The 15,237-nt window shown below is 33.9% G+C and overlaps 1 protein-coding gene across 1 annotated transcript in view; it reads left to right on the top strand.

The window, feature by feature from the left end:
• The window catches only part of ARRDC4 (arrestin domain containing 4), a 20,516-nt gene extending 5,475 nt beyond the window's left edge, over positions 1-15,041 (top strand). Inside the window, exons 2-8 of the mRNA XM_044662461.1 lie at positions 5,928-5,994; positions 6,939-7,086; positions 10,005-10,107; positions 11,011-11,267; positions 11,770-11,932; positions 13,673-13,827; positions 14,219-15,041. Of these exons, the coding sequence (XP_044518396.1) occupies positions 5,928-5,994; positions 6,939-7,086; positions 10,005-10,107; positions 11,011-11,267; positions 11,770-11,932; positions 13,673-13,827; positions 14,219-14,275 (950 nt within the window). The 3' untranslated portion in view covers positions 14,276-15,041. The remainder of the gene's footprint in view (positions 1-5,927; positions 5,995-6,938; positions 7,087-10,004; positions 10,108-11,010; positions 11,268-11,769; positions 11,933-13,672; positions 13,828-14,218) is intronic.
• Positions 15,042-15,237: the final 196 nt, after the last annotated feature.

Below are 15,237 nucleotides of genomic sequence, written 5' to 3'. Positions count from 1 at the left end.
GCTGAGTGGGGAGGCAGATGATTAGGAGAGAGAGGTTGGGGGCAGTCAAGGGGTGGGGGGACTAGTAAAGAAGTGGAGGGGGGAGGGAGAGCTGTAATGGGGGCTGGAAGGATTGAATGATAGAGAACTAACCTAGAAGAGAGATAGGAGTAAGGAGGGATGTCAGGGAGAACAGAACTATTGGGTACCAATTCTTAGTTTTACTAGAAGCCCATTGAAAGAATCTTAGATGAGACAGGTGTTGGAGGAAATGAGAACTGGAGCGGTAGGGAACTCGAAAGGGGGTTTTTCTTCACCATATTCATTAATGAGTAACCAGGATGAAAGACTTGGGTGGGACTTGATAGCAGTCTTCTAGTATTTTCAAAGGCTTTAACTAGAAAAGTAATTATTTAGACTAGTTCTAACCTATTTCAGAAAACAATACTAGTAGTACTAGGTAGAATAAGCAGAGGGAGGAGGTGTAAAGGTGTGGGATGGAATCTTATTTGGAGAAGGGAAGGAAAAAAACTTGGAATAAGAAAAGTGTGGCAAGAGTTATGGAGGGAATGAGGTGATGAGTGTGTACTTGAAGGTGAGTACTGTGCCAGAAAGAACAAGTGCCAGAATTGTTGGGGGTTTCAGAAGGAAGGTTGAAGACAAAGTTTTAAGTAAGATTAGGACACATACAGAGAAATGAGTATAAACAGGTCGAAATTTAGATGTTGGAATTAGCAGAGATTAGAAAATATTAGTAAACGCATTTGTGATGATGAAAAAATATTGGACTGAAAGTATGGAAACCTTTACTCCAACCCTGATTTTCTATTGTAACCCTGGACAAACAACTTCACTGAGAAGAGTGAGAATCATAGATTTTAGAACTCATTGGTAACTGAAAGATCATTTAGCAAGCCATGATTTTACCAGAAGAAACTGAGTCCCAGAGCAATAAAGTGCTTTTCCCCATTATCAAATAAATAGTATTGGGCAAACAAGATTTAAATTCAGGACCTTTGATTTTTCAAAACACTGCTTTAATGAATCCATGCTTTCTGGCCTTTGAAAACACTTTAGGTGTCTAGGTGGGCTCTAGTCATGATGGTATTTATTGCAAACAACAATCTTCTTGAGATTATCTTCACACTGAATTTTGAGTGAGTTTTAAAATATAATTTTATGCATACATAAAGCATGGGCATTTGATTTTTCTGAAAATTTAACCTTTAAAGATACATAAGTGTGAGCAATAATTATTCTTACTACTACTTTGGCTTCATGATGTCATCGTGTGCTGTAAAGATAGGTCAGAGATCACCTAGTTGAAGCTCTACCAAATATGAATTTCATCTTTCTCATCTTCTACAAATGATTGCATAGCTTCTTCAAGATAACTCAAGATGGAGAATTTGGCCTCTCAAATGAGTTGATTTTGGGACTATTAAAATTTAGGACATTTTTCCTTATTTAAAGGAACTTGCAACTGCTTGAACACATGGGTTGAGGCTGACATGATTGGGGATGTAGACTGGAAACTAACTACCACACCAATGCAACTATCAACAATTTGGAAATAGGTCTTGATCAATGACACATGTTAAAACCAGTGGAAATAGGCATCAGCCATGGGAGGGTAGAGTTGGGGGGAGGGGGAGTTGTGAAGGGGAAAATAAGAGCATGAATGTAACCATGTTAACTTTTCTAAAAAATAAATATTAATAAATGTTTGGAAAAAAAGGAACTTGCCCCTTACTGGTCCTATCTCTGCCTTTTTTTTTTTTTAAATAAACCCTTACCTGTCTTGGAGTCAATACTATGTATTGGCTCCAAGGCAGAAGAGTGGTAAGAGCTAGGCAGTGGGGGTTAAGTGACTTGCCCAGGGTCACACAGCTAGGAAGTGTCTGAGGTCTTATTTAAACTGAGGACCTAAGTCTCTCAATCCACTGAACCACCCAGCTGCCCCCACTATCTCTGTCTTTTGATGAAGTACTTTAAACTTATTTATACAGCAAACTACAGGTTGAAATAATATTAGAACTTTTAGCTGCTTAATTTCTAGGCTAGAAAGCTCTGACAGTCCTCTAATTTGATTCAATTCAGCAAACATGTATTAAGCTCCTATTATGCATGAAACACTGGGGGAGATGCAAAGTTAAATAAAAGCAAACCACTAGCCTCATGTTGTTGAAGTCAGAGCTTCAGCTTTATTTAACCTTAGGGAAATGCAAATATAATTTAATTCACTGTCATATTTCATACTAGAGAGTCAGGCTTGGCAAACATTTGTATGATGCTTAGCAAACATCCCTATAAATGCCTTTTGATCAAAGCAGAAGGTTTAATTAGATGAGCAGTGAGCACACTTCACAAAATGATTAATTGTTCTTTATTTAAGTTGTTAAACTATAAACATTTGAATAGAAATAGTTTTATTAAAATTATTTAAACTATTTTGTATTTACTTTTTTATTGTTTTTCCTAGTTAAGTTTTTTCCTTCAAAAGTTGAGCCTTGTTTCTAAACATATATGGGATAAAACTTCAGTTTTCAGGGTAAAGAAGGCATCTTTAAAATTAAACAGAACATTTATAATCTATTTTATGTAATATAGCTCTATAGGTTGTGATTCAGGATTTTTGTTTTGGTATTGTGAGACTTTGTCACTTTGAATTAATTTCTCTCCATGTGAAAATACTTTTTACATGCATAATAATGAATATTTGCTTATAGCATCTCTTGAATATCTGTACTGATAAAGTAGTAATCTCAAGCATCAGTCAATATCAGTAGGTATTGAGTATACAATTCATTCCATATATAATTTAATTCAATTCCATCACCAATTCATTTGTCTTCATTGTTTGCCTTTTAATTATTCAGGCTTTGGATTGTTTTAATTATACTTTCTGCTCACATTTTTTTCCCACTTGAGGTGAATTGCTTCCCAGGTTTCAATTCAGTTACAGGGCAAATAAGAGGACATGTTGAAGGTATTTGACATACTATTGAAGGCATTCATCATTGCCATCGAGGAGACTTCTCAAAGCCCAGTGCAGTAAGCTGTTCCTTTTATGGGGTGAGGTCCCTCAGATGTTCTGGTTTGAAGATGACACTATTCCAATTTCATCAAACCCTGGACATTTCAGGGCTTCCTGTATGAGATCCATATTTTCTTAGACTTTCTCAGCCAGTCTGCACTAGAGAAACCAAGTAAAGAATGCTTATTTGTCCAATTATAAAACAATCGTAGGGATTACCAATAGAGATCATCCATTACTACATTTATCTCTGATAGAAATTAGAAATGGATAATGAACTAAGGCTCCAAATTGAACAGAAAAAGTAAAATAGGTAGAATTTCCTTTGAGATTTGCATAATTCTTATAATTAAGCTCCTCTCAGAAACAAAGACTCATCTAAAAAGTTGGCAAACAGTGCCATTTTTGTCCTCCTAAGATTGTATGGCCATGAATCATTGGTAATCATAAAAGAATTAAAGTTGAATTATCACCTAGAGGTCCCTGGAGAGGCATGGAGTGGGCTGAAATACATTGTACAGTTAAGAAATTATGCAGGGAAATGATGTAAAGGATGCTCTCAGAGAAATGTATAAGTATTTTTTAAAAAGCAATTATATAGTGACAAGAGAAAACTAATTGACAGCCTGCTTTCATTGATCTTCATTCAGTATCAAAGGATGGGAAAAAGACCTCCAACATGTTGGGTAGACCCACTGTGATAACTATAGGAATCCACAGAAAAGAATCCTTTGGGATGACAAGAAATGAATAAGTTGGTCTGTATTGTTAGAAGGAACTTTTAGCATGAATTAGATCTCATATCCCTTACAACATAGATAATTAGAATTTTCATATCTTGAAAAGGTGTGTTATATAAAAGGAAGAATGTAAAAGTTAAACTAAATGTAGTTTCTAAGGATTTGGGACTTCTACATATATAATTCTGGTCTGAACACATCTGGAATTTTGTGTTGTGGTCTAGGTGCCAGGAATGATAAGCTGGTGGCCAACCATAATAATGAGTCATTGAGTCTATGTGAAGAAGAGTTAAAAAAACTAAGATTAATTAGATTAGACTTGCCCTCTGACTCCAGAAAGCAATATTAGTAGTAATGGGCAGGTGTTATAGAAGCAAATATAAACATAATAGAAAGAAAAACTTCCTAACAAAGCTCTCCCAAAGTGGAGGGTAGTTTCTTAGGGGAGAGTTACTAGGTTCCCCCTAGTTTGTTGTTTTCAAGCTAAATGAAAACTTAGGAAGTATTCTATATAAGGATTTCTTTTCCAGATAAAAGTTGGCCCGAGGCTCCTTCTGATGCTGAAATTGTGGCTCCTTAATTCTTCTAAGATGTCTATAGACTCCTTTGCATTTAAAGCTTATTTCTAACCTGTCTTAGGAGCCTCATATCATGTGTTCTTTTCCATGTACTCAGCCAGTTGATCATCTTTCTTCTCACACTACGCTCCATATTTCCTTCTCTATGCCTTTGCCCAGGTTTTCTCACATGCCAAAATGTACTCCCTCACTATTACCTCCTGCAATCTGGTTTCCTGAGATTGAACACCATCTTTTCCAAGAGGACTTTTGGAGTCCCCAACAGCTGTTAGTGCCTCCACTCCCAAAGTTACCTCTATCTCTATGTTTGTATTTTCTTCCCTCAAAGAGGCACAGACTGGCACATAGTAAGCATTTAATAAATGCATATTGATAGAGGTTTTACATTTGTAGTGGAAGAGTTAAATGAAAAATTAATATTATCTGTTCTGGTCTTCTTTTTGGAGAATAGAATACATTTATAAGACTGTTGCCTACACTGAAAAAGGTTGTGCATGGACCAAAGACAAGCTAGCTAACCAGAAGGGAATATTTAAATTTTGGTTAAGTTTCCTTACTTATACAGTGAATTAATATGGCCATATCAACCCTCACCCTCTTAAAAACTAAGATAAGCATCCACATATGCTATATAAAATAGTCAAATACTTATTAGGAGGCAATATGATATTCTGAATGGAACACACACCTGAAAGTCAAGTTCAGCTGGATTCTTCTATGGACCAACTGTGAGACATTTCTGGGTCTCAATTTCCTCATTTGTCAAAAAGGAATTGGACTAGGTAATTCTCTAGGGTTGCTTCTAGTCCTAAGATCATAATTCCTAGAAATCTCTTATTGGGAATGATTACCATATAAGACTCAAAATTTCTTTACTCCCAGACTTTTCCTAAAGATTTCCCAGAGTGAATAGAAGAAGCAAGAATCTGTTTTCATTAACCTAATGGCTTACAATTAAAATTGTCATATACGTTTGTTCTTTTACAATTGAGAAAATACTCAATTATGAAAAAGTTCTCTTTACTACTACCTTGTTTTCAAATACAATTTTAACAAATTGTAGTTTTTTAAGACATTTTAAAGGGCTTCATATAATGAATTGAGTTTATATGTAAAGTTTGTTGAAGTTTTTGAAGTATATTCATATATTAAATTTAACAAGGCAGTAACAACTTCTTTGTTTGTGTTCCTCTGTGTCTTTGTTCTTATGAATTTTTAAGTCCAAAACAAAGATTAAAGTTTTGCTTTCTCATGTTAATAACTTTTTTATGATTACTACCAAAAGGAACTTATTTTATAGTATTTTTTTTAAACCCTTGTACTTCGGTGCATTGTCTCATAGGTGGAAGATTGGTAAGGGTGGGCAATGGGGGCCAAGTGACTTGCCCAGGGTCACACAGCTGGGAAGTGGCTGAGGCCGGGTTTGAACCTAGGACCCCCAGTCTCTAGGCCTAACTCTCACTCCACTGAGTTACCCAGCTGCCCTCCAAAAGGAACTTATTTTGAAAGGAAATAAAAACTAATTTGTGTTATTTTTTGAAAATCTCTACTTTCTACTAGACTTATTTAAAATATTTAATCTTTGTTTTATAGGTGAAGGCATCATTTTATTACAACCAGGAAAACATGAATTTCCATTCAGCTTTCAGCTTCCATCTGAGTAAGTGAAACCTATCTAAATTTTGGTTAAATTTTCTTTTCCTACAAAATAACTAGATTGTAATCCAAACAATCTTCTCTTAGATTTACATGTTTATTCATCAAATAAAAGTTCCTTGTTTGCTGTTTATCAAAAGTAAAAATATACTGACAAATCCACATTATTAAAATTATTTTACATGTAAGAAAATTGGCATAATATAATGTATGTATAGAGGATTGGCTCTGGAATCTGGAAAACCTGGGTTTAGGTTCTTCTGACACATACTGGTTGTGTGACCATTTACAACCTTTTATTTGCCCATCCAATTCTCTTAAGACTATTGTGTATGGGTAGTATACATCAGTGCAAAGAGTTTTCAATACTATGGTTTTTCCAACACAGATGAACTAGCAGGTCCAGAAAGTCCTGCATCTTTCCCACCACCCAGGTAAAAAAAAAAAAAAAAAAAAAAAAACAACTTGTAAATTAATTACTGCCTAATTCACATTTATCTTTTGTTAAAGTATTTAGAGGTGTAAAATATCACTTCAGAACTGGTGTTGGGTGCGTGTCATTAATTTTGATATGTCATTGAGACAATATTCTTGTCATTTTCTTTGACAAAATTTTCTATTTATATAATTAGTTCTTCTTTAAACTACCAGTTCTTTAGAATTGTATTACTTTCCAATTAGTTATTTGTTTGTTTTTTAAACCCTTACCTTCCATCTTAGAATCAATACTTGTATTGGTTCCAAGGCAGAAGTGTGGTAAGGGCTAGGGAATTGGGGTTAAGTGACTTGCCCAGGGTCACACAGCTAGGAAGTGTCTGAGGCCAGATTTGAACCTAGGACCTCCCATTACTAGGCCTGGCTCTCAATCCACTGAGCCACCCAGCTGCCCCCTCCAATTAGTTTTTAATTCTTATTAAACTTTAAATTAATGTATGGTGTTTATTTCAGACCTTTGGTGACATCATTCACTGGGAAGTATGGCAGTATTCAATACTCTGTGAGAGCAATCTTGGAACGGCCTGTGGTACCCGACCAAAGTATAAAAAGAGAACTCCAGGTTATTAGTCATATTGATGTCAACACACCAGCTTTATTAGTAAGAATTTTTTTTAATTATAACTACACAAAATATTTTAAACTAAGATTTAGCCAATTTGGTGACGATATGACCTGTCACTTTATGACTACTTAAAGAGTATAATTTGTAACCAATAAGCATTCACCATAAATAGATGATCTTAGGTTGGGCAAATTACAATTTGTGTGAGTGTGTTAATACTATTGATTATATCCTTGCTGTTCAGAATTTCTTTTGCCAAAAAGTTATGCAAGCTTGAAATGCATTAATAAAGCTTAATAATAATAATGCACAAGCTTAAAGTAGTTACTTTTATCAGAGCAACTATATTCATAGGGCTGTAGTGTCCTAAGCTCTTCAATAATAGTAGGTTGAGAAACAGTAATTATAGTAGAGTATTAATCATGCTTAGCCTGTTATTTAATCTGTGGCCATTATGCTGTGTATCCTTCCATTTTGCATGTCATTTTCTAACATTAAGTAAGTGCATGCAGCTGCTACAGAGAGCCTTTCAGTTATCATTTCCTTATGACAGATTTGGCCACATTAAAGCATTGAACTTCTAATAATCACTAGAAATACTGTAGAATGATAAGGAAGATCAGACTATAAGTAACAACAGAATAGGCAAGATGGGAGCTAATGAGCTAGATTCTTTTATCTAAACCCATATTATCAAAATAATATAAAATTATACCTTGCACTTTCATGATAGCTAGTAGGACCTAATGGTTCTACATTTAAATATGAATGAATGATTACTTCATAGAAAATGTTGGATAATTTAAACTTCCTATCATAATGTGACTATGATGTATTTTTAGTATCTGAGGATTATTTAACTACTAAGATTAGGAGTTATGCTATTTTAAAGACTAGGAAAAGAAGTTAAAATTTGATTATGTGGCCACATAAAAGTAAATATACAATTTGTTTTAAAGAATAATTTTTATCTCTATGTGTAAGACTATCTCTGTTCTATACAGTGAACTGACCATTTAGTGCCAATCAATCATTATGATCAGATGTTTCACTAAAAATATCGGTTGCCCTTGATCATATTGAACTCTACGTAGATCATAAAATAATTAGAAGTAGCAGCCTAGCAATGGGACAGTCCATTGGGAAGGTTCTTAACCTGAAGTCCAAAAACTTTCTTTTTTTTAAAGGGATAAGAGGAAAAGAGAAGGAAAATAAGCCTTTATAAAAAGCCTGTGATGTTCTAAGCACAGTACACAGTACCTTTATAGTTGCATTTCTCTATACTTTGTTTTCTTTGTAATCTTTTATATTTTATTTTATGTATTTAAAAACATTGAAGACTTTACTAGATTGCTTAAGACAGGTTGGGGCTGTCCTAAGACACAAAAAAAGATGAAGAACTCATGCTTTATAGCCATTTAGTATAGTAAAAAAAAAAAATGACATCAGCCTTTAAATGTCTCACTCCATCAAATTAGGCACAAACATTTAAGAGACCATCATTTTATTTAACAATAAATGCTTATTGTAGGAGCCTTGCAAATTGATGGCACTCCATGCCATGGCTTCTTGAAAGTATAGTGCTGTGTTTATATACCCTCCTTGAAAGTCATTATGTAATTTATATTACTGCATAATTGATGGACAATTTTTTTAAAAAAATCACATTGAGGATAGATATCTAAATTATCCAGGCTTTTTTTTGTTGTTTTAATTGAGAAAGATAAACCTGTTTTATATTCCTCACTTATAAATAGATACTGCCATAACACCTAAGCTGAGATCCTGATTACATATTATTGTCTTGCTATCAAGGTTTTTTTTAAGTATGCCTATTTTAAAAATTAACTGGCTTTAAGTTGATTTTTATTTTTTGTTTAGTTGTGTCTGACTTCATGACCCTACTTTTTTTTTTTTTGGCAAAATTACTGAAGTAGTTTGCCATTTCCTTCTCTTGCTTTTTTTGATAGATGAGGAAACTGAGGCAAATAGGGTTAAGTGACTTGTTCTTTCACATTAAGCAGTTTGTAGCATAAAGCAGTGATGGGCAAACTACAGCCCTCGGGCCAGATGCAGACTCCTGAAATGTTCTCTCCAGCCATGTGACATTATTCCTAATTTGACAGATACAACAAGTAGAATACAATACAATGAAACTTTGAAAGAGTTGCCTTAGAAACAGGCCAACAGATGAGCATTTCCTTTCCTTTGGCCCCCTCTTTAAAAAGTTTGCCCATCACTGGCATAAAGTATGAAAGGAACAAGACAAAATGAAAATTTATTGTGAATTAACTAGTTTTTCTAGCCATCTTAAATGCTTCTGAAGCAGCATGAGTTCATTGATTTGGGTATTCTGTCCACAAAGGCAGATTATTGTAACCTCTATGATTTATAGATGGTCTTCTTCTAGAAGATGCTATGGCCATTCCCTGAGTGATAACCTTAGACTGCCAATATACATTCTGTCACTAGCTTTTTCCATTTTTGTGTAGAAATTGCCCAAATGTATGCTCAACTAGAATAATCTTCTATGAACACATTATTAATACCTTAAGCCAACATTAGTGAACCTTTTAGAGATCATATGCCCAAACTGCACCTTCAGGCTGCCTGTGACCCCATTGGGCTGCTGGACAGATGGGTGCAGCATGCAAAAAATGTCCTCAGACCTGGTAGAGATGGGGAATGGAGCAGCCCCCTCCCGGCATGTCAGGGCAGGCAGGCCCTGTCTTCACCAACACAGCTTTAAGCCATGAATAAGATATTAAATAGAAACTATGCTTACCTATCCTTAACCTTATGCTTACCTTGCCTTACCTTACAGAACCTATGCTAGAATGCTTACTAGTCCATATTACAGTGAATAGAAAAGTGATAGTTTTTAGTGTTTTGAGTTCTTTAGGAAAACTATGTTCTATTTAATGAAAAGTATTGTTTTATTTGCATTTTTAAAGACACCTGTATTAAGAAGTCATGAGAAAATGGTTGGCTGTTGGTTTTTCACTTCTGGTCCAGTCTCTTTGAGTGCAAGAATTGAAAGAAAGGGATACTGTAATGGTAAGTTTTTCTCCTTATCTTTTAAATATCCGGGTAGAAAACCCAATATTTTTATTTTTAATTAACTTAAGATAATTTTAAAAAGATGGAATAATAATTTAGGACAATTTTAAGGAGCTTAAGAAATATGGTCTAATATATGTTGGTATAAGTACTAATGTACTTTTAATGTCTCTAAGAGAAACTTCATAAATGCCACCTTTATTTTGTAAGTGCATAAATGGACTCCAATAAAGCCACATTTTAGCAACATAATTATTCAGAACTATTGTAATATCCATTATTGTCAAGAAGTTTCTTGAAATATTGTAGTCCCTACATTAAATTGAAATAGGTGATGAGACATTTTTGGTACATGGGTATGATATTTTGATGCAGGACTCTATAAAACAATTTGACAGGCTGTTCTTTTTCTGTTTTCTGGGTCCAGTGACAATTCAGTTTTTTTTTCTTTTTTTGTAATATTAAGTTTAAAGGTTCTTCTATTTCTCATACTTTTATTTGAAGTACCTTAGGACAAGGACTCTAATCTTTTGACATTTCATTTCTTAGGCACTATTGAATACATTGGCAATGTTTTACATATTAATAAAAGAACTCAATCCTGTCTTTGTATGCAAGTAAAAATGTTAATTAGACAACATTGTAACTTAACACAATAAACAAATAAAATCAAAACAGTTAGCTTCCAGCTGTCTCAAATGTGCAGTTTAATTTAGTTTACTGCTTTAATTTTCCTAACTTCTAAAAGGTGATGAATATTATTGAACATTTGATGCCATTGTTTAATTCAAATCATTGATGATAAATTGACAGTCAAGTACTTACCTGGGCCGTGTTTTTTAAGATGTTCTGTGAAACCAGTTATATCAATATTTGCATTTTATTATTTCCTTTTATCAGGTGAAGCAATACCAATCTATGCAGAAATTGAAAATTGTTCATCTCGTCTGATTGTTCCCAAAGCTGCCATTTTCCAAACACAGACTTATTTGGCTAGTGGGAAGACCAAGACATTTCGTCAAATGGTTGCTAATGTTCGAGGAAACCATATTGCTTCTGGAAGCACAGATACATGGAATGGCAAGACTTTGAAAATTCCACCTGTTATACCATCCATCCTTGATTGCTGTATTATCAGAGTAGATTATTCCTTAGCTGTAAGTATAATTTTTGCAAGAAATAAAATACATAGAACAGAGTAATAAATGAGGCCATATTAATGGAGATGTGTTCAGAAATTTGTATGGAATAAAATTTAATTTTATTCCAATGTTATAGCAAATTATAGAGTATTCAGGTTTGAATTTTACTATTAGGTGTTACTGATATTGAACATAGGAAATGTTGAAAGAAGAGGTAGGTAGTAAGTAGGCATATGAAAAACTAAGGTAATTCAAAATGATTATTTTCTTGTACCATAAAACCCATAACACAATTAAAACAGATTTTAAAATTTTTTGTGATTCCTCATATATTAATCCCAATTCTTATTAAGTAGCTCATCCTGATAATTTGGGGTCTGGTGTAACTTTTCACACCACATTTTATCATCTTTTCTTAATTAAGACAAAAATTTTTGTGGATGGTAAGTCTATTTTTATATCAATCATGATTTCTGACTTCTTTGTACATTTCCTTTTTGGGTTTTCTGGCATATAGGTATATATTCACATTCCTGGTGCTAAGAAACTGATGCTAGAGCTACCACTGGTGATTGGCACAGTTCCATACAGTGGATTTGGGAGTAGAAATTCCAGTGTTGTTAGCCAGTTTGGTGTAGACATGAGCTGGTTGACATTGACATTGCCAGAACATCCTGAAGGTAATTATTTTATTAATTTGGTAATATCAAGTATTAGAACCAGAGTTTCAAGAGATGTCAGGTATCTTAGCCGTACTCTTAAGAACAGGTCATAAAAGGGTATCCTGATTTCCTTTCTTGGCAGAGTTATTATATTAGCATTCAAAGATTCTTAGGCCAAAGAATCTTAGAGGACATCCAGTTCAACCCCTTTAATGATATGAGAAAACTTGAGTCACATAGAGGATAAATTACTTACAAAATTTACACAGATACTAAGCAGTAGAATAGGATTTCAAATCTATATCCTCATTCCAAATCCACTGATATGCTTAAGTTAACAATAGTATATCTGAATATCAGAAAAACCTTTGCAACTCTTTCACATTATCCATATGGATGAAATTGCAGTATAATGTAGTAGAGTATTGGATTTGGAATCAGAAAAACCTGGTTTGAATCTCACTTCAAACCCTTACCTACGTGACCTTCAGCATGTCGCTTATTCTTGCTTTTGTCTTATTTTTTCATCATTTATTTTTTAAAAATTGGGGAAAGGACATTGCCTCTAAAAGGAGATCCCTCTTACAGCACTATATCTTTATGTCTATGATCTTTGGGAGAAATTTATTCTTTGAGTAATAATTAGGTGGATTTGACTGCTTGAGTGATCATACCTAAAGAGAAAAATAGTTAATGGGTTGTTGATTCTTACTAATTTATTTAGATGGTGGAAGTATTGTATTAGAGTAACCCAGGAATATCCTTTGCCTTTTCATCAACTTTTTTATCATTGATTTGAAAGAATTCATTGCTTCATTATAAGTTGTGCTAATCAAAGTTGCAAATATTCTTTGAGGCATTGTGAGGTTATTAGTAACAAGGTACAATCTTCACTGGTAGGAGAAATTCTTCACTGGCAGGTCCCTACACCAATAAAATCTCGGGGCCCAGTTTAAGAAAAAAAAAAGAAGAAGACTCCAAATTGGAAGTGATCCAAAATTCAAACCCCAAAAATAAATGGTCAAAGGAGATGAACAAACAGTTCTCAAAAGAATATTCCAGATCACTAATAATAAGAGAAATGCAAATCAAATTAACCCTGAAGTGTTACCTTCTAGATGGTAAAGATGACAAAAGAAGGGAATAGCCAATGTTAGAAGTATAGTGTGAATTGTTGGTGGAGCTGTGTACAACCAATCTGGAAAGCAATTGAGAATTAGGTCAATATAATGACCCAGAGATTTCACTATTAGGCTCATACTCTAAGGAGGTGCCAAGAAGAAAGTCACTATATACACCAGTATGGAAGAGATAAGAAGGCACTCCCCCACCTCACTCTTTTATATCAGTGTAGTACTTTGTACATATTTTTAGGGTTTTCTTTGATGTATTGATCAATTTTGCTTATTTTTCCCCTTTTCCCTTAAAACTAGTGTATGTAAGTACATCATTCTCTAAGAGGAGAGGTAGGGGAGAGATACTGGGAGAAAATTTTATGAAAGTATCATTTATTTTAAATATATATAGATATAGATATTTTAAGTAATCTGATTTGATGTTTTCTTGGCTTACCATTAGCACTAAGATCTTTACTGATTAAAAGTATATGGCACAAAATAATCTATGCATAGTATAATATATAAACATTGAATCAGATTAATGAACAGGAGCAGCTGTTATCTACAGGCTACTTTTGTAGAAGTATAAGAACTTGTGCTTGTAATTGAGTTTTTAAATTTGAGTACTTTTCTGTTGCAGCACCACCAAATTATGCTGATGTGGTATCAGAAGAAGAATTTTCTAGGCACATTCCTCCTTATCCTCAGCCATCTGATTGTCAGGAAGACATATGCTGTCCTCTGTTTGCTTATATACAAGAATTTCGATTTCAGCCTCCACCTCTATATTCAGAGGTAAGGTCTACATAACTTCAGTTCCACTATTATCAAATAATGAACAATATATTCTGCTTCCTAAATGTTAATATTGCAAAATTAGAATTAGGAGGCCATTTTAAAGGTTTTCTGATAGTGGTAATGGGTTTGCCCTGATCCATTTACACTGTTTTATTTACATCACTAGCAATAATATGCACATACAAAATGACTGTCTAAAGTTAAAGTCAGTCTATAACCAATGAACAAAAAGTGTTAACTGGCCCACATGGAGATATTGAACTTAGTTTTTGGTCTTACTCTATTACCAGTTTTAAAGCGCCTGAGTTAACTAGCCACAGACATCATGAATATACATTAAATCATTCTAATATCAAATATTAAAAATCTTATTAAATCTCTCCTTCAGGTTGATCCACATTCTGGTGATATAGAAGAGACTCAAACTGTTTCATTTGTGCTATAACTGTTTCAGAAACTGCTGCAGTCATGACCAGATTAGATGATGACTTCTTTCCTGCTGCCTTTGTTCAGAAGGGGATCTAGAAGTAGGGGAACTTGGCTTTGAGTATCAGTTTTGAACATAAAAGCTAAAGAATGTAGAAGATGGAAGAAGTTGTGGGCTTTTGATAGAAGCAGTTTGTTTCTGGACAAGTTTGCATGTTGGCCTTTTATAACGGGATTGAATATAGGAGTATCACTGAATGGAACTGGATGTACAGATGAAGGTGGAGTGAGAGGAAGGAACACGTGAATGATTCAAAAAGAAAGTTGTCTCACATACATAATGGAAAACACAAGACAAAAACATTTTAAGGGATTGTGTCAGAAATGAAAACATCCAAAAAAATTTCGGTTTCTATAAATAAATCAGCAACTGTCTTACTTTTTTTGGTATACTATAAGCAGGGAAAGAATGTTCAAGAAAAGGAAAATGATAAAAAAAAACAAAACTTCTGCCAATTCAAGTGTTTCATATTTTATATGCTGAAAGACTATTAAAACACTTGTGTAGACATCATGATGTTAGACCAAATGAAGAAGTACAATTTAATTTTACCAATGTCATTTGAAGATTCAGTTCTTAAGCAGTAATTGGTACAGTATGAAACTCAAAATTGCTTCCAGAAAAAAAGTGATTCAGAATTCAAAGGGGATACAGTCAAATTTGGATGACATTCATTATAGTTTGTTATTCTGGAGCTTTAATTTTCTTAATGGTTTTCTCAAACTAACATGCAAATCCTTTCTGTAACTAAAGGCACATCTAGGAAATTTAGAAGTTTCTGGTAGGTTTGAGTGACATTCAAAAACTTTTCTTAAGTCTACCTCTTCAAGAGTGGTAGTTAACCGTTTGGAGGTTATAGACCTGAGACCAAAAGTTGTATTTGAGCTTCTACTATCTTATAATATCAGATTCTGTAGTCA

The sequence above is a fragment of the Gracilinanus agilis genome, chromosome 2 (assembly GCF_016433145.1).
Source record: "Gracilinanus agilis isolate LMUSP501 chromosome 2, AgileGrace, whole genome shotgun sequence".
In the NCBI taxonomy this organism is placed as follows: domain Eukaryota; kingdom Metazoa; phylum Chordata; class Mammalia; order Didelphimorphia; family Didelphidae; genus Gracilinanus; species Gracilinanus agilis.
The sequence above is the reverse complement of the archived record's forward strand: the minus strand, read 5'-3'. Positions and strand labels throughout refer to the sequence as shown.